The sequence below is a fragment of the Panthera tigris genome, chromosome B4 (assembly GCF_018350195.1).
Source record: "Panthera tigris isolate Pti1 chromosome B4, P.tigris_Pti1_mat1.1, whole genome shotgun sequence".
NCBI lineage: Eukaryota > Metazoa > Chordata > Mammalia > Carnivora > Felidae > Panthera > Panthera tigris.
The window spans coordinates 111,763,493-111,790,975 of NC_056666.1; the positions used below are offsets into that span (position 1 = coordinate 111,763,493).

General features: G+C 36.6%; 1 protein-coding gene and 1 long non-coding RNA gene across 2 annotated transcripts in view; one reads left to right on the top strand and one right to left on the bottom strand.

Moving 5' to 3' along the window:
- Positions 1 to 96: 96 nt before the first annotated feature.
- Positions 97 to 27,233, top strand: LOC122240410. Its single transcript, XR_006220130.1, has 3 exons — positions 97 to 159; positions 1,047 to 1,124; positions 26,968 to 27,233. It is a non-coding gene; the product is annotated as an uncharacterized LOC122240410 (long non-coding RNA).
- Positions 6,535 to 27,483, bottom strand: part of EPYC (epiphycan) — a 36,487-nt gene continuing 15,538 nt past the window's right edge. Inside the window, exons 3-7 of the mRNA XM_007085611.2 lie at positions 20,156 to 20,324; positions 14,969 to 15,127; positions 13,662 to 13,864; positions 12,244 to 12,339; positions 6,535 to 7,101 (exon numbers count right to left, since the gene is read on the bottom strand). Of these exons, the coding sequence (XP_007085673.1) occupies positions 6,931 to 7,101; positions 12,244 to 12,339; positions 13,662 to 13,864; positions 14,969 to 15,127; positions 20,156 to 20,324 (798 nt within the window). The 3' untranslated portion in view covers positions 6,535 to 6,930. The remainder of the gene's footprint in view (positions 7,102 to 12,243; positions 12,340 to 13,661; positions 13,865 to 14,968; positions 15,128 to 20,155; positions 20,325 to 27,483) is intronic.

The following is a 27,483-nucleotide window of genomic DNA, read 5'->3' on the forward strand; positions in this document are numbered from 1 at the left end:
CATTTATTGCGTGTGCCTGCAGCAAGCGTGGGCTCACCGCACGTAGCCCTCACACCTCCCCTGTGAGGTAGGCATTGTTATCACACCTCACAGAGTAGGAAATTGAGAGGTTATTTTACCAAGGGGATTAAGCGCTTCGGGGCTGGTATTGAAACCTAGGTTTGTCTGGCCGCAGAACCCACATGCTTAACCACGTGACTATCCTCTACTGCCCACCCTCCTTAAATAGGACTTGTGAAATCCTATAGGAAAGCACTGTGCTAATTGTATCATAGCACGTGAATGTCCACTGATTAAATAAATAGTACCAGGATGTATATTCGTGAGAACACAAATATGCCAGTTATGTCTTTTCATATGTCCCTCTATCTGTACCAGAAAACCCATTCGTTGGGAGTGTTTATAACATTACATTGAAAATACTTTGATTTAAATTATCATGAATATACTCTGAGTGATGCTATAAGGGTGGATGTATGTCATTATGCATTCATCCAAATCCATAGAGTGGGCAATATCAAGACTGAACCCTAATGTGAACTCTGGACTTTGGGTGATGATGATGTGTCACTGTAGGTTGATCGGTTGAAAGGAAAGTACCATTCTGGTGAGGGATGTTGGTAACGGGGGAGGCTCTGCCTGAGTGGGGACGGGGGTATATGGGAAATCTCTGTATATGGGAGATCTTACACGCAATTCGAACGTGAACCTAAGCTGCTAAAAAACTTGAAATCTATTAAAAAATGTGCTTGAATTTCAATTTACCGATTATTAGTCTCTGTAAACCTCAGATTCCTTACCCATACCCAGAAAACAGTTATAATACCTATTCCATAGGGTTGTGTTAATGATTACATAGGGCACTTCATTAAAACAGCTAGTGCAGGTACCCCATGAGCACTCAGTAGCTGTTAACTATCATTGTTGTCATACTAACTACTTGAGGATAAAGAAGTTGATTCAGTGTATGTAAAGATTAGTAACCCTGTGGGTAATGCCCAAATAGGTGTCCTTGTCCTGTGACTTTTTCTTGTTCCACTTTTCAGAAACATCAAGGAAATGCCCTGAGGCCTGATCCTAGAGAAAAACCATCTCAGAGTATATCCCTTTATTGCTTTCCTATGGTGAGTAGAATTGCGGAAAATGGAACGTTGCCCATTGGGAACCTGAGTCTATACAAGCCCCCAGTAAATGGCAAAAAAGTAAAAGGTGGAAGCACCATGAAGCCTGCAGAGATCATGTAGGCTTTCCTGGTTGAAAACGGAGAACAGTGTGGGGATTCTTGGATCAGGACTTCAGCCATTGCCGTGGGACCTGCAGGCTCCACAGGCTTCATTCAATTTTGTTTGCTCTGTGGTTTGCTGAGACTAGCCTGCTTGACTCAAAGTGCAGAATGCTGACACATTTAGCCTCCAGTGTCCCTTTCTGGATGTAGACCCAGACATTTGGCAGTTACTGTCCCTTTACTCTGCTTAATTCAAATTGGAATGGTGACACCCCAGATTTATTTTTTCTGAGGACCTATGTGGTATATGATATTGGGTTTTAATTGGGAACTTTAGAAACTGACCATGGTGCCATAGTGGAATTCTCACCAATGTCTCGTTTCAAAAAAGGTTAACTCAGATAATCAAGGACATTGTTTTTTGTACAATTGTTCCACGGTGACGTATACATTTCATATTAATTCCCCTTATTAAAGAACATTAATGTGGTATTGTTCTTGCCCCATCCTTCCTCTTCTTAAGAGAAGCAGAAAATTATGATTTATGAGTTTTAGTTTTATCAAAAGATTGGCATTGTAATTCTGGCTGTTCATGTAGTGGTAAATCACCCAAGAAAATTATTGCCTGAGTATGGTAAACACAGCTTTCAGAAATGCAACTAAGGAATTTTTTAAGACATCTTTTAATGGCCCATGTTCTTTAAATACTGTAATATGAGGTGTTCTAATTCATCATGAGAATATAACACACTTGCCATGGCTTAGTATGTTGTATTAGTTTCCTACTGCTGAGTAACAAATTCTCACAAACTCACTGAAACAATGTACACTTGTTACTTCAGACTTTTCGGGTGTTAGTTGGGTCCTCTGCTCAGGGTCTCACCAGGCTATGGTCAAGGCACTTGTCTGGCTTGGTTCTTATCTGGAGGCTCCATTTGGGAAAATGTTATTGGCAGAATCTGTTGTGGGTATACAAATTAGGACCCTGCCTTTAGGACCCTCCAGCTGTCTGTTGGCTGGAGGATGCCCTGAGGTTTGGAGGCCACCCACAAGTCCTAGGGGTCAACAGCCATTCCTAGAGACCATTCTCACTTCTTTGCCATGGGAAGGCCTAGGCTCAATATGGCTACTCACTCCAATCAAGTCAGCAAGGCAGATCTCCCTGGTGCTTCCTAGCACAATGAATACACACACACGTACATATGTATCATAGCATGGGCTTGACATTGACATTTGTGACATCCATCATCTTTGTTATACTCTATTGGTTAGAAGCAAGACCCCATGTCTTACCAGCATTCAAGAGGAAAAGGTTCCACAAAGGCACGGATACCAAGAGGTGGGAAGTTAATTGGGGGATTACCGTAGAGTTTGTTCATCACATATACCAAGTAAATTTAGTAAAATATGTACTTCTTGGTAGCTAGTTATGATTTTATTTGGGAGACTTAATGACATTTTACATTTTGAAATTCCACTGAGTGCCACATGACAGCATAGGTTACACTAGGCTTTATGTACGCGAGACAGCATATTTTTAAGTTGAAATCACACTGCTTAGTGTTGTTTTTTGTGCATTTGTGTGAATTGAAAATGATGAATTCAAACACTTGATGGCAGTAGTTACTCATTCGAAATTCGGTCAGCGAAAGCCCTGGTATACAAAACAAGCTATGAGAAGATAGGTACTTCATTTTTATATTTATCACGAACACTATATTTAAACTATTCCAGTTTGCCAATATGAGTTACTAGATTTTAGCATTTTTTCAATTGGCTTTCAGAAAGCAAACCTCAGTTAATTAAACGTATAAAAAATTCTGTAGCTAGAAGTTGGATATACCTGATGCATTTGGTCAGATAAATAAAATTCAACAAATATTTTTTAGATCCGTCTTTGTAACCAATTAAGTTCTATGGTAAATGAAAAAGAAAAATAAATGGAACATATTTTATGCACTCTCAAGAACTTGCTTTTTGCCACCCTGAAGGTATCCATGCACAGGAAGTTGAAACCACAAGGGGAGGCGCCATCTATTGGTCTTACAGGCTAAATGCAAAGTATTAAGACCAGCTTTCAAAGTGGGTGATGGGCATTGAGGGCACCTGTTGGGATGAGCACTGGGTGTCGTATGGAAACCAATTTGACAATAAATTTCATATTAAAAAATAGTGAAATGCAAATTACTCATTGCTTTCCCTTGATAATTTGGGAAGTTTGGGGATAGTTGGCATATTGTGAGGCCTATTGTGCATCAAAGAATAACATTGTGGTGCTTTTCTACTTATGACTCCTGGTGTCATTTAAGTAAATTATGAAGAGAAAGTTAACTTTGTAACGAGATAACTACAAAGACAGTTTCTGCAGAATTAAAGAGAAGTAAGGATGGGAATTTTGTACTGGTAATAGTACTATGTGTAGGTATTATTTGTTATCATGCTTTGAAAATATTACTAATCTTTTATTCACTCAAGATTTTCAGAGAATTAACCTGACATACTGTAGTCATGACATCTGAAAAACATGTGTAGTCAGTAATGATTAATTAGGAATTATTAGCATGAAAATGTTTGTTTATAAATAAGTTTAAAGTATGCTGTATTGTGGGGCAACAGAATGAAGTGCCCCCCCCCGAAAAATGACCTGTAATAATCGAGAAAAATAAACCTGTGTAGCAACTGAATAAAGAAAAGAAAGTTTATTAAAAACCACAGCATTTAATCAGGGGCCAGTTTTAGAATTAAAGCTTTCAATGAAGAATGTGATGTGTTGGAACTGGCCACTGAAAAATAGGATGCATTTACAAGGAATGCTAAAATGTTATCATCATATTGCATATTCCATATGAAATAAGGAAACATATAATCCATGCTAGATTCATTACTGCATATTTATTATCATTATTATCATTATCTTGCTTTGTTTTATATTAAAAGAATGAAGACATTTTTATAGGTCTCTAAAACCATTATGGGACTTTGGCAACTGTGAAATCCTTAGCTGAGAGCCTAGTTGGTTCATGTAGGATTTCTGACCTGTATAAACTGTGAGATAGTAAGATGCTAATTTTGTGCCAATTTTTTTAAAGCAATAATAGAAAACGAATATAGAGTTGCAAAGTTAGAATTCTACTTTTAGTCTGATTCAGAATCATGTATTGGAGTGTGTCTAAAAAGTCCAAACAAAAGCTCAATTAATTTCTAAATATCAGTGTTTTATAATGATGGCTTGATGGTTATTCTTTTCTAAGGTTTACAACTTGGGGTATACAAATTATGATTCACAGGGTGCATGATTAATTTTACCCCATATGTCTCAAGCAAATTAATATATTTTTTTAATTATTACAGACATATTGGTATTTATACTTTTAAACTGAAACAAAGAAATGCTTACGCATCTACAGTGGAGAAACATAACAATTCTTTTCAATTGCTGAACTACAGAAGTTCTGGATTTAGCTATACTGTCTATAAATAATGGCATATGATGGATGGTATGAAATAATGAGAAAAATTTCAGAAAATATAGACGAAGAAATATATTTGCCTGAAAGAGATAGTTGAAAATAAAAATATATACTTTAAGTTTTTATTTATTTTTTATTTTAAAAATTTTAATGTTTATTTTTGAGAGAGAGAGAGAAAGAGCGTGAGCGGGAGAGGGGCACAGAGAGAGGGAGACACAGAATCCGAAGCAGGCTCCAGGCTCCAGTTTCTGGGCTGTAAGCACAGAGCTCGACCCCATGAACCATGAACTCATGAACCAGGAGATCATGACCTGAGCCGAAGTCAGACACTTAACCTACTGAGCCACGCAGGCACCCCAATATATTGTATGTTTTTAATTATTAAAGGTGTACTATTGCCAATTGTCTCTTTCTTTACTTTAATATATTAATTCAGAAATAGTTACGCAAGGGCGCCTGGGTGGCTCAGTCTGTTAAGTGGCCGACTTCAGCTCAGGTCATGATCTCACAGTTCGTGGGTTCGAGCTCTGTGTTGGGCTCTGTGCTAACAGCTCAGAGCCTGGAGCCTACTTTTCAGATTCTGTGTCTCCCTCTCTCTCTACCCCTGCCCCATTCACACTCTGTCTCTCTCTCTCTGTCTCAAAAATCAAATTTAAAAAAAACAACATAAGAAACAGATTATGCAATGATGAAGAAGTTTGATATTAAAACATTTTCGTGAGGTATAGAGAATTGTGCACTCTCCCACACTGTTGGTGAAAGTATAAATGGGTACAACATCTTTGAAGGCCAATCTAGTAATATTTATTAACATTTAAAATAATATGCTCTTCAACCCAGAATTCCACTTCTATGGCTTTACCCACAGATGTACTCTCACATGTACACAAAATTATTTTTGTTTACATAAGGCTAGTCCTTCCAATTTTAGTGTAAATAAAAGAACATAAAATGTATGCTCATGTAATGGGCTGATACGTGCTTTTCAGAATCAGTAGAGCTGTATGTGCTGATATGGAAAAATCATCGAGAAATATTTTTAAGTGAAAGAAGTAAGGTTTAGAATAGTGGTTATTGTAGCTAAAAATCCATGTTTACATGTATAGATGCATATATTATGGTGATATATATGTCTGTGTGGCACCTGCACATGTATATTTGTAATAAAGAGGAGTAACTGCTTATGTACAAGTTTTTGTTTCTTACGGAAACTTTCACAAATGTGTCAAGAAACAATTGCCTAGTTTGTTCTTGGGAGTGGAACTTGAGGTTTGCAGCTGCAAGGAAAATCACCTTTCATTGTATATTCTTTTGTCATCTTTCACTTTTTAACCATGTGCCTGTATTATGATCATACATTTCAGAAAGATCAACTTACCTTAGAAAGCATTCCTTAGCTTCTTCCCTAATGTAGCTCTCATATCATCCATTGTCTGTCTTCTAGTTTATAAACTTTCTTTTGTTCACAGGCATAAAGATATACCAACAGAATGATTCGATAGTTATCTAGTTGTGTTCAAGGGATGAGACAAGCCTAAAGTCTTCCTACTACACCACCATCTTATGAGATATGCCAACAAATTTCCATTTAAGCAAGGTTCTAAAATGAGTTGATAGATCTTTAAGGTGATAAAACATTATTATTCAACAACCAAAGCCATGTGTTTTTTTTTTTGTTGTTGTTGTTGGATATGATTATTTGTACGTTGCATTATAATGAATATTTGCCCACAAGGCCATTGTAGATTTCAAATACTTTTATTCTCTCTTTGATTTTCTTTAATAAATTTGGAAACAGAAACATGCTTTAGTGGGAAAAAAAAGGAAAAGGAAAGTTTAATTAAAAAATCTAAATCTTGACAATACACCTAAAGTGCTCATTTAAAATTTTTTCTTTATTATGTACTTAACTTGAAACTATATGGGACAGAAATCCTTAAAGCCTGCAAGTTACATGTGATTTTCAAGAATATCTGCGAAATAGATACATATATTTTTTTTTATCATTTGGTTTCACTCTTTCTGTACATCATTTGTTTTTATCCTTGACTTATCTGGTGTTTGCTTAAATTGATAAACTGTCATCATATCTTAAAACTTTTAGTTGTATTTTGTGAAATTATATCATTTTTCAGAACACTATTTGAAAGTATCATGCTGAGCTTTTGTTTCCGAAGAGAGCAGTAAGAATTGTTTCGTTATAGCGGGCATCATAATGCTAACCATTATCCGCAATTAGACAAGACTCCCAATAGGCAAACGAGGTAGGCACATGTATGCTTGAGGAGTTTTGCTGAGATTGATAGGGTTTCCATCCAATCGAATATCCTCTAGCGCCTTACGGATATAAGTCAAATTTTTAACGTTGCAGAAAGTATCTTCATGCATCTCCAAAATGTTGTTATTCTAAAAGAGATGATAATAAATTATAGGACAAAATATAACATATGCCTAGTATTGATTAATAACATAGTGCATTTTGCCTCACCCCCATTTTTATTCTTTTGTTCTTTCTCTTATCCAAAAATGCATGTTAGGGATCATTATGCATTGAACACTTTCTAGGCAGTGGGGATTAAATCATTGAAGCACAAAGTAGACATGTGCTTGCCCTAATGGAGCTTACATTTCAGTAATAGAAATGTAAAATAAGAAAGTGAGAAAACAAATTTAAAGAAAATGTTATTTCTAAAAATGATGAGTAGGGAAAAGGAAGGGTGGTCACTGTGGACAGTTATCTTAAGAGGTAGCAATGGAGCTGAGAATGGAAAGAGCCAAGGTAGGAATATTGCAGGGAGAGAGAACACCATGTTCAATCTGAGTAATTACCATGGAATGTTCAAGAATGGGAAAAAAGTCAAAATGGCTGAAGTCAATAAAGTGAGGGAGAGAGTGAGCAAATCTTAGGGACATAAGCAGGGCCCAGAAATATGTATTTAAAAATAGCTTTATTGGATATATTTTACATAACATAAAATTCATTCACTTTAAGTGTGTGGTTCAGTGTTGTTTTTGTTTTGTTTTGTTTTAATTTTTTTAACGTTTATTTATTTTTGAGACAGAGAGAGACAGAGCATGAATGGGGGAGGGTCAGAGAGAGGGAGACACAGAATCTGAAACAGGATCCAGGCTCTGAGCTGTCAGCACAGAGCCCGACGCGGGGCTCGAACTCACAGACCGCGAGATCATGACCTGAGCCGAAGTCAGCTGTTTAACCGACTGAGCCACCCAGGCGCCCCAGTTCAGTGGTTTTTAAGATAGTCACGGAGTTATACAACCATCACCATAATTTAATTTAGAACACTTTAAACATCCCCCCAAATCCCACAGATGTTAGCAATTACTTCCCCCAACCCCCCACCCCCACCATTTTTCTCTATCTCTAGCCCCTGATGACTTCTAATCTACTTTTTGTTTTTATGGATGTTCCTACTTTGATATTTTATGTAAATTAAATCACGTAGCATCTTCTGTGACTGGGTTCTCTCATTTCCAATTGTATTTTTAAGGTTTATGTATTTTGTACCGTGTATCGGCACTTGTTTATTGCCTGATAATATTCCATTGTGTGGACATAACCACATTTTTACCAATTCATCAGCTACAGAAATTTGGATTGTTTATACTTTTGGCTTTTATGAATAATGCTTCTATGAATATTTATTTGCCTACAAGTTTTGTGCTCACAGATGTTTTCAGTTCTCCTGGATATATGCCTGGGAGTTCAACTGTGGGTCATACAGTAACTCTATGTTTAACATTTCAAGGAGGTATTGGACTGTTTTCCAAAGTAGCTGCACCATTTTAGATTCCCACCAACAATGTATGAGTGTTCCAATTTTCTCTGCATCCTAACCAACACTTGTAATTATCTGTCTTTTTTATTTTAGCTGACCAAGTGGATGTCAAGTGGTACCTCATTGTGGTTGAGTTCATTGCTAGTGTATTGAGCAATTGATATTTTATATTGATTTCATCACCTGCCACGTTGCTGAACTCATTTAAGTTCAAATGGTTTAGTGGATTACTTTGACTTTCTGTATAAAAGATCTATGGATCAATTTGGGGATTATTTCCATCTTAATATTAAGTCTTCCAAACAATGAATATGGGCTATCTTTCCTTCATTTAGATCTATTTTTCCTCAGATAAAATTACATACATTGAAGGTATACAGCATAATGTTTTGATACATGTATACATGGTGCAATGATTACCACAATCAAGCTAATTAACGTTTCCATCACCTCATATGGTTACCTTTATGTGTGTTTCTGGTAAGAACACTTAAGATCCACTACTGTCAACAAATTTCAAGTACACAGTATAGTATTCTTAACTATAGTCACCATGCTGAATTACATTATATCTCCAGAACTTAATACATTCTGAATAACTAAAACTTTTTATTCTTTGACTAACATGTTCCCATATCCCCCAGCTCCCAAGCCCTGGCAACCACCATTCTACTCTCTTCTTTGAAGTTAGACTTTTTTAGATTCTACATGTAACGTCTTATAATATGTGTCTTTCTGTGTCTGACTTATTTCCCTCAGCATAATGTTCTCGCCCATGTTGTTGTAAATGGCAGATTTTTTTTTCTTTTTTGAATTTTTTCTTTTTTTTTTTAAGTGTATTTATTTATTTATTTTGAGAGAAAGAGAGAGCGAGCTGGAGGGACAGAGAGAGAGAGAGAAAGAGAGAGAATCCCAAGCAGGCTGAGCACTGTCAGCACAGAGTCCGATGCAGGGCTCAAACTCATGAACCGTGAGATCATGACCTGAGCCAAAATCAAGTTGGAGGCTTCACCGACTGAGCCACCCAGGTGCCTGGTGAATTTTTTTTTCTTTTTTAAAGAATTAATAATTACCCATTGTATACATATACCAAAATTTCTTTATCCATTCGTCCATTGAGAGACACCTAGGTTGCTTCCATATCTTGACAATTGTTAATAATGCTGCAGTGACCTTGAAAGTGCAGATACCTCTTCGAGATACTGATTTAGTTTCCCTTGAATATATATCTGGAAATGGGATTGATGGATCATATGGTAGTTCTGTTTAACTTTTTGAAGAACCTCCATACCATTTTCTAGAATGCCTGTACCCCTACATTTGCACCAATAGCAGACAAGGGTTCCCTTTTTTCCACATCCTTGTCAACACTTGTTATCTTTGGTCTTTTTGATAATAGCCATTCAACGAGGTGACATTTCACTGTGGCTTTGATTTGCATTTCCCTTATGATTAGTGATGTTGAGCATCTTTGCATATACCTGTTGGCTATTTGTATGTTTCCTTTTAAGAAATGCCTATTTAGGTACTTGGTCAATATAGTCGATATTTTATTGAGTTGTTTGAGTTGTGCATATATTTTGGATACTAACCCCTTATCAGATGTATAGTTTGTAGATATCTTCTTTCATTCTATAGATCATCTCCTCTCTCTGTTGATTATTTCCTTTGCTGTGCAGAAGTCTTTCAACAATATGTGTTCCATCTATATATATTGTACTTTTTGTGTGAAAATTATTCTTAGGTGCTTTATTATTTTGTGACTAATATAAAATGGAATTGTTTTCTTAATTTCATTTTCAAATTGTTCATTTATAGTGTATACATATACAATTAATATTTGTATATTGATTTTGTTACCTACTACCTTGCTTAAATCATTTATTGGATTTCTTTTTTAACTCATTGTTAATTAAGGAAAATGTTAAATGTCCACATATTTGTAAATTTTCCCGATTTCCTTTGTTATTGATTTCTATTTTAATTCCATTATACTCAGATGTACTTTGCATAATTTCAATTCTTTTCAATTTGTTGTGGCCAGTTTTGTGGCCTACCATATGATCTATCCTGGGAAATGTTTGTTGAACACTTGAGAACCATGTGTATTTTGCTGTTGTTGGGTAGAATGTTCTGTAGGTGACTGTTAAGTCCGGTTGATTTATAGTGCTGCTAAGATCTTCTTGAACTGTTTCCTAGTTGATCTTATGACAGGCATTCTACCCGTTATTAAAAGTGAAGTATTGAAGATCCAACTTCTTGTTGAATTGTCTATTTCTACCTTCACTTCTATTCATGCTTCACACAATTTGAGGCATACTGTTTATAATCGTTATTATAATAACGTAATAATGATTAATAATAATATATAGGAATATATAATTATACATTGTTAGGTGCATATATGTTGATAATCATTTTATCATTCTGTTGAATTGACCCTCTTCTCATTGCAAAGTGTCCATCAGGAATAACAGATTTAGTGCCTATGTGCTATACTATTTTCTTTGATAGGTAATAGGTACCTGCTGTTAATAATAATTGTGCCTCACATGTAAGAACTTACCGTGTTCCTATAACTGTGGTGCAGGGAGGTTCAGCTATTTTATCCAATCTTTAGATAGTGTTGGGAGTAGAATTTCATCCTGGGGAATCTGCTTTTGCCAGAGCCTTCATTCTTAATTACTATATCTATATCTATATCTATATCTATATCTATATCTATATCTATATATTTGGCAAACATTTGAAATGAGTCAAAATTGGAGATTTTTATATAAGCATTAAAAATAAATACAAATTGAAAACAATGTAAATTAAAATAGCTAGGCGTGCATAGGTGGATCTCTTCAAGCGTCTGACTTCAGCTCAGGTCAAGATCTCGTGGTTCATGGGTTTGAGCCTCGCATTGGGCTCTACCCTGGTAGTGTGAAACCTGCTTTGGATTCTCTCTCTCCCTGTCTCTCTGTCTCTTCCCCACTTGCATCCTCTGCCTCTCAAAAAAAAAAAAAACTTAAAGAAAAACAGCTATATATGCATGTTGATAAGGTGGTCATGAGAAGAGAAATGTTTTAAAGGATGCACTTAATGATGCCCTTTTAAACCTTAGAGTAGGGTATGTGAAGCCAATTACTTTTTATTTTTTAATGTCATATTGTATATACAAATCCATTGTGTTTGAATGCAACATCAGAGACCCATTTACTTTGTAGGGTCAGTATTATCACAGACAACAGTAATAATCTCTTAATGCAGAAAGATGGAAGTCTGTCATCCCTCAGCAGATAGGAATGTCCTAGGATTGAATTTAATTCAATACATAAAACCTAAAATCAAAAGCTAAAATTGACATTTTTTTTCCTCCTGAAAGCCAGAAATTAAATTAAAAATTTCTTTCCGCCTTTTTCTCTTCCATTTCCAATTCTCACACATTTCTTCAGGAGTTAAAGGTTTTGATTTTTTTTTTTTCAAAAGTAATTTCATGTGCCAGAAAGGTGTATTAGGATTTAATAAAGACTGAAAATCTTTAGAGACTATGGTTATCAGAAATAAATCAGTATAGACAGAAGCATGAATATACAAAGACCTTGCACTCAGATAGAGAGTGAGAGAGTGAATAAAGGGAGAAGAAGAAGAAAAATGGTGACTGTGTGTCAACAGGACATTATAAACAGTTTTTGCATCCCAGCTTCCTCTTCTTTGCTTTTGTTTCCATGGAGCTATTGAGCGTACCTTACTAGTAGAAGCTTACCTGGAGGTGAAGGGCCCGTAGGTTTTCTGGGAGTGGCAGAGGGATGTGGTCCAAATTGTTATCGGTGAGGTAGAGATGATGGAGATCATACATATCCTGTAAACATTCCAAATGTAGGGACTTAGTGGAAATTAGCGGTGCCACAGTTGTATTTTCCATTCCCTGTTCTTTCAACTACTTGTAAAATGCCCGTCCAGGTCTTGTTTTGCAAGGGTGAAGCAGATCAGTTCTCTAGTTGCTAGACAATTCAAATGAGTTTTGTAAGAATTAACTGTAAGCAAATCTTTCTTGATGAAAGCGTAAAGTGTTTCTGGATCTGTAGGAAGAACCTTGCTTTGTGCACTCTAACTTCTTCAGTTTAAGCAAGGCAGTGTCTTCCCATGGAAGATCTTCTGCAATAGGGTTTTGAAGATTTGGGTAAGGCGTAGGAAGAAGGTCCTTTATTTTTTATGGATAGAGAAAAGAGTTTCTCTCCAACAATATCCTATTCTTTCTAGTTCAAATAACAGGAAAAGGGCAGCGTAACAAGATAAAAAACAAAAAACAAAAAACATTTAGACAATAAGAGGTCTACTCTAGCCAAATACTACAGAATAAACCGTGACTCACCATCACCCATGCCAACAAAAGCTGAATGGGGAGACTGAACTTTGACCCTTGGCAGACTACATACAATAAGGTGTCCTAACTCCAATGCCTACCAGGGTAATGTTATGGGAGAGCTAGTGGAGAAATGGAACTTTCGCCATTGCTTAGTGCTAATGGGTCCACACAGCTCTCTGTACTCTCCCTGGGAATAACATGGTGTCTCTTCAAATAGTATTTTAAATTTATTTGTTTGGCATAGATTTAGAAGAGCAGCTTGAACAAAGAGAGGGTAAGAAAGCTGGATGGTGAGTGTTCTTATACTCCATGCTGTTATTCTAGCCTCAGACTTGCTTCTTTCATTTAGAAAATAAAATTTCTAAGATTAACTGAATCCATCCTTTTTACAAGGTGATTTAGAAGACTTCTCTATTCAACGCACCTCCCTCACCCTGCACAAGTAGTTATCCTTTAAACCATGTAAAATATTCACCTTGAGCGGAGTTCCTGGAAAATACAAATTGTCTGGCTTACACCATTTCTAGGTGCGCCTTGTAGACTGGTGTTCCAGGGAGCCACCAACTCCTTATTCTCACTCTGCTTTCTGTTCTTGTTGTTTGACTAGCCTCAGAACTTACCAGAACACAATATTTCCCCAAAACTTGATAAGTAGTACTTAGAGGTTTTTTTTGTTTGTTTTTTGTTTTGTTTTGTTTTTAGTAGTTAAAAGTCTCATAAAATTGAGACTTTCCTTATGGAAATAAAAAAGCTAGTCAATGACAGCAAATGAGGTGGAAAGATTAAAGTCTTCCATATCCAAACTTAAAACTCACTTTAAACGCTTCTTGCTTTATTCCTTTCCTCCCCAGCCTATTGTTGCTAATATCAATAAATGTCAAAGTGTTTGGCAATTCTGGGAGCTGCCTTATTTTGTTGTCACGCAGGACAAGCTCTCTGAGTTGAGGTAGCTTTCTGAATGCATCCTCATCAATCTCAGATATTAGATTTGACGTCAGATCAATTCTTTTTAAGTCATCTAGAAGGAAAAATGAAAAAAGTAGTTAAATAGTGTTGAATATGTTGTGCTCACATAAAAATATGAGTATAAATTAACAATGAATTTAATTATCAGTGGACAATTAATAAAATAATTATTTCTAACTACTTTACATACAAATTTAATTGCTTCCACCCAGTGCTATACATATTTTTTTATACACTTATAAGTAAGCATAACTTTAGGGGTGCCTGGGTGGCTCAGTTGGTTAAGCTGCAGCTTTGGCTCAGGTCATGATCTTGTGGTTTGTGAGTTCCAGTCCCGCGTCAGGCTCTGTACTGACAGCTCAGAGCCTGGATCCTGCTTTGGATTCTGTGTCTCACTCTCTCTTCCTGCCCCTCCCTGACTTGCACTCTGTCCTCTCTCTCTCTCTTTCAAAACTAAATAAACATTAAAAAATTAAAAAAAAAAGAAAGCATAACTTTAACAAAAGTATTGACACATTATATTTAAGATAACTTGTGCTTTCCCTATATTCTTCATAAGCTTTGTCTAGATTTTACTATTTAAAAGGTTTTCCTCACTGATGCCAGATTGCTGTATTTTCTAATAGTCATAGATACATTAGCATTAAAATACAAAGGCATTAAAAAGAAATTCTCAAATGATCAAACCACTTTATAAAGACACTTTATAAAACACTTTATAAAGTTTTGTAAAAACTTTTCTAAGTTGCCAAAATTATTAAGTCAGAATGTAGGCTTTTATGCATCAATCATAAAGCAACTGTGCTTTAATGGGAATCTATTCAAACAACCCAAATCCTAGTAAATATATGACCATGACATTTTACTCAATGTCATAACATGATAATGAATTTTAGCCTATAAAATATACACACTTATGATTCTGTTTCTTGAAAATAGCTCATTTGAAAATATCAACTATATAGTTTCATAATGACCTTTAATTCTTCATCATTTTTAATATAATTAAAAATACCTTCAAATATTTAAATAAGGAAAGAGTTGTTTATGGGCCAATTTTCATATCCAAGGTTCATTTTTAGTACCAACATTTTATAGTGCAAAAATTTTGGAAAAGTCTGTAAAGAAGAAATGGTATTAATGCTGTCATCCATACTTAGGCTTGCAAAATCGTTTTTGTTGATCTTTTTAATTCTGTTGAAGCGGGAATAGAAATAAGCGGTGTTCTTGGGCAGCGGTGGAATAGCATCAAGTTCATGGTCATCACAGTATACGGTGGTACTTATACATGTACACAGAAGGCAGGTTGGAAAGTCTACAAAGTAGAGGCAAATAATTATGTGTCAGTAACAAAAGCAATTTCCAAGAAATAATGTGATTAGATGTTTGTTAAATAATAGTAGGGTCTCATATAGACTACCCTGGGATATTTCATATTTTATCACATAGTTTTCTATAAATAGAAATTAAAGTCAAACGTACCAAGGAAAGCTGCCGTGACAATTAGTATATTCTTTGTAATGTTGTAAATTTTATTTCAAATTACTGAGTGGATAAAGTGTGGTTGTTGCTTTTATGCTTATTAGAAATTCTCTTTTCGAATGTAAATGGTAAGACTGGTTTTCATAAAGTTAAAACATCACACATAATATTTTTATTAAGTCTTTGGTTTAATAATTAAACACCTCACTGAAACAAAATCTGCTTCAAGAAAAATGACAGAGTAATGATCATTAATATTAATTCATTCAATATATTTATTGAATTCTTTCTATGTAAATGACACTATGCTAGCTGGTGAAATAGTGAGGAGCACGAGGAGACACAGTTCTATTTTATGATCTTCTATGTAAGATCATATATGTTTAATTTCCCTGCTGAAAACTTTCTGCTGGATACTTACGTTTCCCTCTATTGTGTGCGTATCTGCATGGTTTTATTTGTAGAGTGCTCTACTACTCCTTAGAATGTTAGATATGTGGTAAGAATATAATGTAGTCATTTGAAGTATTGGCTTAGGATGTTAATCACACAAATAAATAAAATGGTAACTGTGAAAAATGTCATGAAATATATGAGCATAAAATAGGGGAATCTGACTCAGTCTGACAGTCATGGTTCTCTGAGGAGGTGATAACTGAGTTGAGATCTGCAAGAACAGAAGGAGTTAACCATGCAAGTGGGAGGAAAGAGTACCCAGGCAGAGGAAGCAGCATTTGCAAAGGACCTTCACTTTGGAGGGACTAAAAGATGGTCCATGTGTCTATAGCACAGACAGCATTGAAATGTATGGGGCAGACCATGCAGAAGCTTTATAGGCTGTGCTATTACAGGTTTTGTTCTTTATCCTAAGGATGGGCAAGTTATTACATGATCAGATTGGCACAGATTAAGAAAACACTCTGCTTGAAGTTGTCATAGAAGACTGAGGGAGGGCAAGTGGACAGAGTGGAGATGACTTGCTGTCTAGATAAAAGATGATAGTTGCTTGGTTGGGGTCATGGTGACATGTTGAAAAGGCAACATATCCAAAAGGTATTTGTGAAGCTGCGTCATGTCTCAACGTATTGATCTATATTTCTCTATCACATGTGCACACACACACACACACACACATACACACACCCCTACTTCACTCTCTGTTTAGTGGTCATGTAGAGGACAGTGAGCTTCAAAGGAAGATAGAAATGCAATGACCAGAAGGAAAGGAGCAAGATAAGATGGGGAGATATTATGGAGGCCAAATGGAGAGAGAGAGTTTAAAGGAAAAGGGAATAGAAAACATTCTAAAGCTGCTGAGATGTCAGGTAATTTAAGGACTGAAAATGTCTTTTGGGTTAGTTACTGCGGTGGTTATATACAACTTCAGTAAGAGCTACAGAGTGATGGGGCTAGAAGCCAGATTAACAGCCAATTGAGGAGGGAGTTGAGGGTGAGGAAGTAGTTACAGCAGATATAGACAATGCTAGTGAGATGTTTAACTGTGAAGGAGGAAAGAGAGATGGTGATAAGTATAAGCAAATATATATGCCGTGTGTAAATTGACTGAAGCAGGAGAAATTTGTAGAAAGAGATCCAAAGTAGAATTTGAAGATCAAAAGGATCCTGAGAGGGCGGTAAGACATGGACTCAAAGCCACAGTGGGCAAGATCGCATCCTGTATTTGAGAGGACAGACAGTCTATCTGTTGTGAAAGGAGGACAGGGAGATAAGGTGCGTGCATGTCCATGTAGGTAAAGATTACATCTCAAAACAGAAAGACCAAGAGCTGCTCACCAGAAGATTGCATTTTCTCTGTTGAGCAAGAGGCTTGGCTCTCTGATGAGCTTGAAGAAAAAAGGGAGGAGGAGGAGAAGGGTGGTTAAGATGTGAGATGAATGGAGAATGTGAAATAGCCATGAGCGAAACTAGACGAAAGTGATGGGAAGAGCTTCCTTGCAATCGCTCAGTGATCAGTTCATCCCAGTTTAGCTGGGACTTTCCTGGTGTTAGCCTTGAAACCCCCCCACTATGGGACGCCTCACTCCCAGGCAGACCCGGACATTTGGTTGCCTTCGCGGAGGGATCTACTTGTGGTTTGTGATCAAGAATTATTAGTGCACCTACTAAGGTCTTATTGTTATCATTAAGTAGGGAAATTATTTACAATAACAGCTCTGGGAATGAAAACTATTTTAGGAATGGAAATCTAGGAAAGAAAATTTAAGGGGAACTATAAAATATTGAACACTTGCTAATTTTCAATTCATTATAAATTAATATTTACCACATATATATCTTTTTAAAATAAGTATTTGATTCTTCTATATTTTCATTGCCTTGCTAATTTAGCAGTAATTGCTTAAGGTAATTTATATATATTCACACAAGTTACATTTTAATTCTAACTTTTCCACTCATAACCCAAGCCTATTTTATATGGCTTCAGAAAATTATTTTTAGAAATTTGTATTCATAGTAAAAAAAATGATATTTTGATTATTAATGCTCTAAATAGTTCCTGCCAAGCTATTTAGCTATGATGATGTATAAGATTTAAATTTAATTTTAAAGTTTAGAATTTCTGGTGCTGATTTTTCTGTGGAAATTAAAATGTGAATTAAAATTTTAACTTCATCGCTTCTCAGCCTTTTGGCTAAGGTCAAGTGTAAAATTTTAACTTCATTACTCACCCTCAGACTACTTTGCAGATAACTTTTTTTTTTCTAAAGCCATAGATTTTTTTTTATGGGTTCAAACCTGACACTATTGAGCCATAATTTCAAAAACTAAACACAATTTTCAAAATCCAAAGCTTTAAAAGATTGGGCGTTATGTTTTTCTGTTGTTCCTGGCTTGGCTGAAAGACCTGAGTATAGGTAACAGTGCCAGATCGGTCAACTTCTGACGGATCTGAAATAACTTAAAAGTGAGTAATGTTCTATATATGTTTAATTTCCTGGCTGAAAACTTTCTGCTGGATACTTACGTTTCCATCTGTCATGTGCGTATCTGCATGTTTTTATTTGTAGAGTGCTCTACTACTCCTTAGAATGTTAGCTATGTGGTAAGAATATAATGTATTCATTTGAAGTATTGGCTTAGGATATAGGGGTCGCTATTTGCATTTCAGCACAGCTAAGTACCACGGCCATGATCTTGCACAACTTTATCCTATGTTGGAGTTTTAGTTGTCCTATTTGTAAAGTGGAAATAATAATACTTAGTACAGAGTATCATTCTGACTCTTCAAAGGGTTAATATACATAAAATGTTTTAGCGGTTGGCGTATAGGCAGCATTTTACAAAAGACAATCTTTTACATCACTTACTGGTGAACAGTTAAAACCCGGCAGAGGCAGAGAGTAGGTTGGTGCCTACCAGGGGCTGGGGAGTTGTTGCTCAACACATGTAAATTTTCGCTTATGCAAAATAAGTCAGCTGTTGAGGTCTGCTGTACAACATAATGCCCATAGTTAGCAAACCTGTATTGTACACTGAAATATTTGTTGAGAATTTTAAAAAATAAGCTCTTTTATCAATAGTGGAGTAACGAGAATAACATTTATTATGTTACTGAGGGTCAGGCACTAAATTCATTCATTCAATTCTTACAACAACTCTATGAAGAAAGTTGTATTATTTGTTATCCCACATTTTGGATGAGGAAACTAAGGCAAAATATAGCGAATGTCTTGCTCAAGACTGTGTACCCAGCAAGTCCCAAAGCTGGGATTTGAATGTGCTCCCCTGCTTTCTCTCTCAGTATGTTCTGTACAGCCTTTTGTCATATTACCTATTACACATTATTGCCTCTCCATTTGTTTACACGTCTGTCTCTCTGTACTAGACAAAAATATCCACGAAATCAGCAGTCCATTTTAAGATAAGTTTCGTAGCTCCAGAAGTTTCAGTCCAGAGACACTCTCTGTACTAAATAAACCTTTGCAATGGGAACTCTGCTCATTTTTGTACACCCCCTCACTATGCCATTCTCTGTGTGTGAAACTATTCTGGTGTGAGTCCACTTGAGTGCCTCCAGGGGTGACACGGACGAATTCTAACAAGAAACATAGATCATAGAATCACATCTAGCCTCAGGAACTCCTAACGGCCGTGGCTTAGGTCACCCTCAGGCTGTACAAGATGGAGTTCAGGGCTATGGAATGCGTTCCTCTCTGCTGCTCCCTAGGACTGAGTGAGAGAAGAAGACTGTTCCAATAAGTACACAGACAAGAATCGGAACAGGCTTGCTTTAAACTCAGTGTGTGACACTAACAGCTGCGTGATCTCCGACAAGTTCCTACCATTTTTGAGCTATTAACAATGAAAAGATTAATCCACACTTCTTTACACTCAGGTGGTGGTAGTCAAGCGAGAGAATATGAAATGCTGAGCCTTATGGCCCACAGGTAGTATGTGCCCAGTCAATGTAAAATATTAGTATTATTGCCGTCAACCCAATCAGCTGTCATTACCTTATCACCCTGAACTGCTGTGGCCTCATCTGTCAGACATCGATTCTCATCTTGCTAACAGTATACTCTTTGTTCTAGAAATGCATTCCACCACAAAGATTTTGAGTAACGATGCTAGGCCAATATTTTCGTCCCCAGATTTGGTTATTTGATCATTTCTATCATGCCAAAGCTTATTTAATTATCAAATTAATTATCAAAACTGCTTTTTATGAATTATTAAAACTCCTTTATATTTGAATGCAAAATACATGTCTCCTGCCTCAAACCTAGCCTGTAGCAAAACTTTCTCTGTGAGTCATGTGGACTGCCTATGGCCTTAGAGCTTGACGGTGTTGCGGTATGACCAAGTGGACTTCATTCACATCAGCTTTGATGGACCTGACCTTCATTGGTGTGTGGGCCCAGAACCCCAGTGAACTCAGGCTCCTGTGGGGAAGAGCCATCGATAAGTCTAGGGGTGGACTCCTCCTCCTCTTCTTCAGCCTCCTCTGGCTGTGGGGGTGGGGTGAGAAGCTCTCTGTTCCCAGAAGGCATCACTGTGGCTATTTCAATCTGGAAAAGAAACAAAATTTCACCAGGAAGCCTCAATCCCCCGTGTGGTAGGGACACAAATTTTAAATGTATCCATTTTTTTTTTTTTGCCACAAGAGGGCACTGGTGTTCTGAAGTTCAACACTACAGGACAGCTTGCCAGGGAGGGCACATGTGGTTCTAGTTATTGTTATTGTTGGGTTTAATTAATTTTGTTTCTCAAATCTTAGTAATAATTTCCAATGCCCATGTTTTTTTTTTTGGGGGGGGGGTGATTATCTTGCTCTTTAAAACATTCTTATATGATTATTTATTTTTTAAAAACCTCATTTATTGTTTTATAAATACATAGCATTGTAAGAATGCATTATTGTTGTGGAAGATTTAAATTAATCCAGGAGTGTGCAGAATAAAATCCCAAAGTCCCCTTCACCCTGAAACCCTGATTCCACTCTGCTTGAAGATAATCACTATTAAGAAATTAATGTGTATGCTCCGGTTCTTTTCATCCTTAGTTTCCTCGATTCAAACATTCTGTTTCTTTACAATTTACACTTCCAGTAGTTTTACTGAGAAGTATCCTTTCTACTAAAATGAAAAAAATATGTATGCATATATGAAAACGATATGATTTTATCATGTGCAATTTCTCATATACTTTCAATTTTAATTTGAGTAACAAGTATTACCAACAATATTTGGGTTTGTTAAAATTGGCCTTTGTGAGAGTTTTGACAATAGAAGGCATCTGTTAAAATTGAAAAAAAAATACTCAAATATTTTTTCAGAGATTATATTTTAGATTATACATGGTGTTCTTTTCTTGCATATTTTAGGTAATGAGTTACTACTGCTTTTAAGAACACTATTTGCATTTAGAATAACTGCTTACTCTCAAATCCCTCCCCGTGTCTCAACGTCTATTCCTTTGCATTACTTAATAAATATCTACCTTCCTGACAATCTTATGACCTTAGGCAGGAAATCTGCTCAAGATAGTTCATTGGCAACATGAAGGACACACTTTGGGAGTCTACTTTCCTGATGGCATCCAGAAATCTCAGATTCTCCTTTTACTACCCTTATCTGGCTGCTTGATTCTTCCCACCTTTCTTCTTTATTCACATTTATTAAATAAGCAAAAAAAAAACCCCCACAAATTACCTTTTAATGTATTTAATGTCAAATGGTATGCACAATATTACTTTCATGTATGAAATAAGTATGTAATTAGACCAGATATTTTGGTATTTTAGATAGCTGTTTCAGGTAATCGTAATATACTTAAAATTAGATACATTTATTATTTAGTGTTATTTTTAATAAATTTGAATGCGTGGCTTCACAGATGAAAATTAAAATTACTCTTTTAAAGGAACACTAAACTTTTTTGTCAGTTCACACTTCTGAATTGTGTCTTTTTCTGTTTCTGGAGAGTCTGTCCCTTTCAGCCCTTCCTCCCTGTATTGTAGTGACTCTGCCAGTTTCCTGCCTATCCAAGCCCACTACATGGTACACTCTGAGTTACATATTTTACCTTTGTAATAGCGTAATAGATGATCAACAAGTACTTATTAAATATAAGCTTGCCTGTCCAAACTATATCTAATTCACAGCTTTATATTTAACTTTAGAGATTTTACTGATAAGAATCATGAATGTGTTAATGCCCACTTTAATGCATTTTAAAGCATGAAATCAAACCAAAAGCGTCTCATACTGTATTTGGTGCATTAGGAAGCCATACATGAAGATATTGTAACTCTTGGCCAGAAATCTCCACTTGAGAAGATTGGGCACACTTCCTTAAGCAGGGAGACATACGGTTTCCATCTGCAGGATCAGAATGAAGCAGATTTAGAAGGAATAGATCTGCAGAGACCAAAAGGAGGCTCCAGGAAGAGCGGAAATTGAGACAGATGTTTCATGGAATGGAGGCAGCCTAAAGGGAGAAACACATTCCAGACACGTCGCCTTGAATCTTTAGCTTTGTAGGAAAAATGTTTGCACATACTTTCTACACATAATTGTTTTTCCACTGATTTGATGCGAAGCCGTAAGATCTCACTTGCCATCCAGTATAATGAGGCAAAAAACAGCTTTTGTGCTTATCAAAACCCGTTTTGTTCATGCTTACTTGCTAATAAAATGTGAACGTTGAACCATTTTGAAGACCAAGGGAAAGGAATGCCTTTTCAGTTCAGCAAAATTACAGAACTATAAACTCAAAGTGCTGTTCCTGGTAAGCTTTTTGCATTGCAGACCCATTTATTCTCACTATTGAATAGAAATGATTTAAGCTTCTGTCTTTTTCCCCCCTTTCTTTTAACAATTTTCATACTGCGATATGAAGTTGTGAGGCAATGCGTGCAAAGAAATGTGGCCAGGGAAGCACAGCCACCTGGCTCTCCATGTGGCTGACTTTTATGCTTATCCTGCAGAAACCTAAATTTGGGAATCAACACAAATAGCCAGAAAACATCCCTGCCCCTTTTTCTTAGGCTACAACTGGCAACACTCAAATGCAAATATAACTGAGCCTGTGATATAAATCTTCCTTCTTCCCGAATGTTCCTCCGTTGTTTTTCCTTTTACCTCCTTGTTTTACTCTGACCTGTTGTTTTTGTTTGTTTGTTTTTCTGTTTTTTTTTTTTACTGAATTCTTTTGATCTGTTTATTATGTTTACCTGGATTTTACAAACACAATAAATACAAAGGGTCACTTCTGCACATGGCCTTGAACTTAGCGACCACTGTGCTTGCATATCTTTTTTTTTTTTTTAGGTTTATTTATTTATTTTGAGAGAGAGAGAGGGAGAAAGAGAGAATTCCCAACCAGGCTCCACACTGTCAGCACAGAGAGCCTGATGTGGGGCTTGAACCCACGACCTGTGAGAGCATGCTTTTCGCTGAAATCAAGAGGTGGACACTTAACCGACTGAGCCACTCAGGTGCCCCTATATCTTCTTGACATAACACCAGCAAGGCACGTCTCTGAGTTGACTGGGGTGCAGTAAGCTTTTTCTTTTTCTTTCTTTTTCTTTTTTTCTTTTTGAAAGAGAGAGAGCTCACACAAACTAGAGAGAAGGGCAGAGGGAGAGAGAGAGAGAGAGACAGAGAGAAGAGAGAGAGGGAATCTTAAGCAGGCTCCATGCTCCTCACAGAGCCAGATACAAGGCTTGATCCCACGACCCTGGAACTATGAACTGAGCTGAAATCAACAGTCAGATGCTCAACTAACTGAGCCACCCGGGCGCCCCTAAGCTATCCTCTTGTTTACCTGGCTTTAGAACTGTAGATAGTCGTGGTGGACATAAACTATCTACATAAAAGAGTACATCTGTACCAGAGATGACAAATGCATAGCCCACAGGCAGTGACCTGGGTAGAGTGAAGTGTCAGCAGATGTCAGGTTAGAGCGATAACAGTGCCAAGAAGAGTCATCAGGCCTACCTTGGCCTCTGCACCTTTCACAGCCTTGACTCCATGTAAGCCCAATACAATCCCTGGGAAAAGGGGTCTGAAAGAACTCTCAAGGGTCTTAGAGGAGGTCCCTGCCCCCTGGAGACATAAGGACTCACAGTGAAGAATGATTCAGTTACATTTCTTGTACCAGGTTATGTGTACTGAGACTTTTGCCAGCAATATTTATCTCATTATCAATAATACCGCAAAAGATTTCAGACTTTCATTCTCCAATAATCAGAAGAGGTGTCCACAGAAAAATCTTCTAAAAGCACTCAGCACCATTTTAAGTGATAACATTTGGTTTTAAACAAATTTAATCAAATCCATTTGTCTCATCCAAAAGCACATCTAAATGACCTGGAGGAACATTGTTACCATTGAGTCTACTTAATGTATTTGTCTCAAGTTCATGGTAAAAATATGAAAAAAGAAGTGTGTTCGGACACAATAGCCATACTTCTCTTCCTAATTGCCTCCTTTGCCAGGAACCCCGTCACTACAGACTCTTGCTGAACATGCTGCTTATACTTGTTTAGGATGATGGAGAGTCATTTGCTGCTGCTAAGCATGTGTTTCAACTAAAAAAACATAATGTGTGTGTGTGTGTGTGTGTGTGTGTGTGTGTTTTAATATTTTGATATCTTTTGATCTTAGCACTTAAACTGAACTTAAGTTTCCAAAGAAGAACTTAATGAAAATGTCACTGATGTGTGATGGAAAGAATGCTATGAAAGAATTCAGGATACTCAATCGATTCCTACCTTCATGAATGGATGAAAAGATCACTGAATGAAAGAGTGAATTGTAAATGATGGAAGTTTTGCCAGTCTTTACGGTTACCTAATCAACCAGAATGAATGTCTATGCCAAATATTACATTTAAGTAATGATCATTATGTCCATTTTCCCTGTCAGTATTATTCTCTAAACATCTATCAATACCATTATTTTTTTTTTCTATGTCTACCATTATGGCCAGAATCTAAGTCGCTACCTGTCTTGCCAGGAATACAGCAATAGTCTACTTACAGGAAGTTGGCATCTCCTCCATTATATGTTCATTCTCTAATGAGAATAAGCTCTTTAAAAGACAGAACTGATCACTGCCAACCTCTGCTTAAAATCTTTAAATGGCATTTTATTGTTCTTAATAGCCACAAGAACAGTGGCCTTGCAGAAGCAAGGTAACATATTGGTTTGACTGGATGAACTTGACTCTGGCCTATCTGTGAGATCTTGGGTGAGGGACTTTGCCTCCTAAACCTCAGTTTCTCTACCTGTAAAATCCTGGTATTTATAGTATATAGTACAGCTGTGTTAGGATGAAAATGTTAATACACAGAGTAAGTGCCATGGAAATTTATTATTAATTGTATTTGCTATTTTTATTTTTGCTGTTTTTATTTTATGTTTGTTATTATTTTTTTTAATTTTTAAAATGTTTTTATTTATTTTTGAGACAGAGAGAGACAGAGCATGAGCAGGGGAGGGACAGAGAGAGAGAGGGAGACACAGAATCTGAAGCCAGCTCCAGCCTCTGAGCTGTCAGCACAGAGCCCGACACGGGATTCAAACTCACGGACTGTGAGATCATGACCTGAGCTGAAGTCGGACGCTTAACCGACTGAGCCACCCAGGCGCCCCTTATGTTTGTTATTATTAATAAAATAAATTCAAAACTCTCTGCCTTACAAGGTCCTGCATGGCTTTGCCCTTCTAGTGTTGCCTTCTTCCATTTCATACAAACTCTGATCTTTTTTGGCATTGCCCATCTTTAATTTCTTATGCTCCTTTTTCTAGAAGACGTTTGCATGTGCTAGTTGTTCTGCTTGGTATTCCCTCCATCCCTTAGCTTCCCCCCCAATATTCTTTTATTTTATTTTTTAACAGCTTTATTGACACTACAGTAAATCCTGAAAGACAAAGAAAGCAAAAGCATGTGCACACTGAGATCCCTGGTGACTCATCGATATTCACTTAAGAATGAAGATATAATTGCTCCTATTGCAATACAAAAAAATAATGCATATTTTAGTGTAAATACTGATAGGGTCAGGGAGAGGGTCGCAGTGAGGTCTCCATTCCAAGAAGTTATTTTAAATTGTTCTCATGATGTAAAACTGACCTTAAAAACGCACAAGAAGAAAAGACTGTTTCACTAAGGCTTTGAGAACAGCTTCCTGACTCTTGACTTTTTAGTGATAATAGTATAGCTAAAGAAAAAGTAAAATGAAGAGAGTGACAGCCTAAAAAAATCAAGTTCAGGAAAGAATGATTTGTTGTTGTGTCCAGCATTGTTTGGAGGAGAGAAATATTAAATTTGTTGGCCATAAGCAGCAGTCACTAAAGAGATCATCTCTGGTATGGAGAAGAGAAGTTTTACTGGATCTCATAATCTGCTAGATAAAAATAACTGGCATGGAGTGAACATTCACTATATGTGAGAAACTGTTATGTTCTTCTCATTGATTCACATGTAATTATCAGAACAGCTCTTTGTAGAAGGTGCAGTAATTGTGCACATCTAATAGATTTGTAAACTGAGAATGGGAGATGGGAGGACTAAAATGAATTGTCTGAGGTCACACAAATAGTAAGACCAGGATTTCAATCTAATTAGTCCTGCCACAAGACTGCTTGATTTACTTAATTTTGAACCTGTATTCAGCCAAATAAGTTTCTGCTGAATAATCTTGTTTCTTAGGAAACTTCATTCTGAGAAAGAGGGGATCTGGATCAGGGAAGTGAGCCTTACCACTGGGAAATGGCTTCACCTTATACATTCGTAAATGGACTATCTTGTCAAAATTTCAAGCCTCATATAGTTTTTGCTGGGCATCATTCATCAACCTACAATCTGATTTGATCATCATTGATTATGTTAGTCAGTTGCTGATCCTGAAGGCGAAAGACAATACCAAGGCCACGTTGCCCTGTGGGAGCTCTTGACAGTCATTCAATCCTCCCCTGAAATTGACAAGTGTGAGAAGCATCATATAATATCAATATAGGTGGATTGTAAAATTCAAGCAGCATTTATTGTAATTCTAACTTTTTTGAGAAATAGGTATTATGTCAGAATGAAGCTTTAGTCTGCTTAAACTTGATGGCTAAGACAATTCCATGCATTCACCACAGTTTCATTTTCCTCCTGGGCATTCAGCTAAAGTTCATTCTCTACTTTCCTTGAATCTAGATCGGGTCATGTGGTTCGTTCTAGCCAATCGAATGGGAAAAGAAGTAATGCACCACATCTGGTCCAAATTAGTGAAGCACAAGTATACTTTCTCCATCTGTCAACAGAAGATACTAGTGTGACCTTGAAGTCCCAAGGTGAAGATGGTGAAGTTCTAGCATGAAGGAAGTTTGAATCCCTAAATAACTACTTGGAGGACAGGAAACCTATTGACCTGCATTGGACAGTCATGTCAGCAAGATATAAATTTTTATTGTGTAAAGCCACTGGGATTTTGGAGTTGTTTGTTACAGCTGCTAATGTAACTTGCCTTAACATAGATCTTTTAAATTTTTGTTTTCTTATCCATATCTTAATCATACTGAGGGAACAATTTTTAATATTGTTATGGGTTGATTTACCTGGCACAGATCACTGAAATTCAAAAACATAAATGCATTTTGTGTGTGTGTGTGCCACTCAATCCTCTCTGATTTCTTTCTTACAAACAACTGTTCTTTGATTTTGCTTATTTGG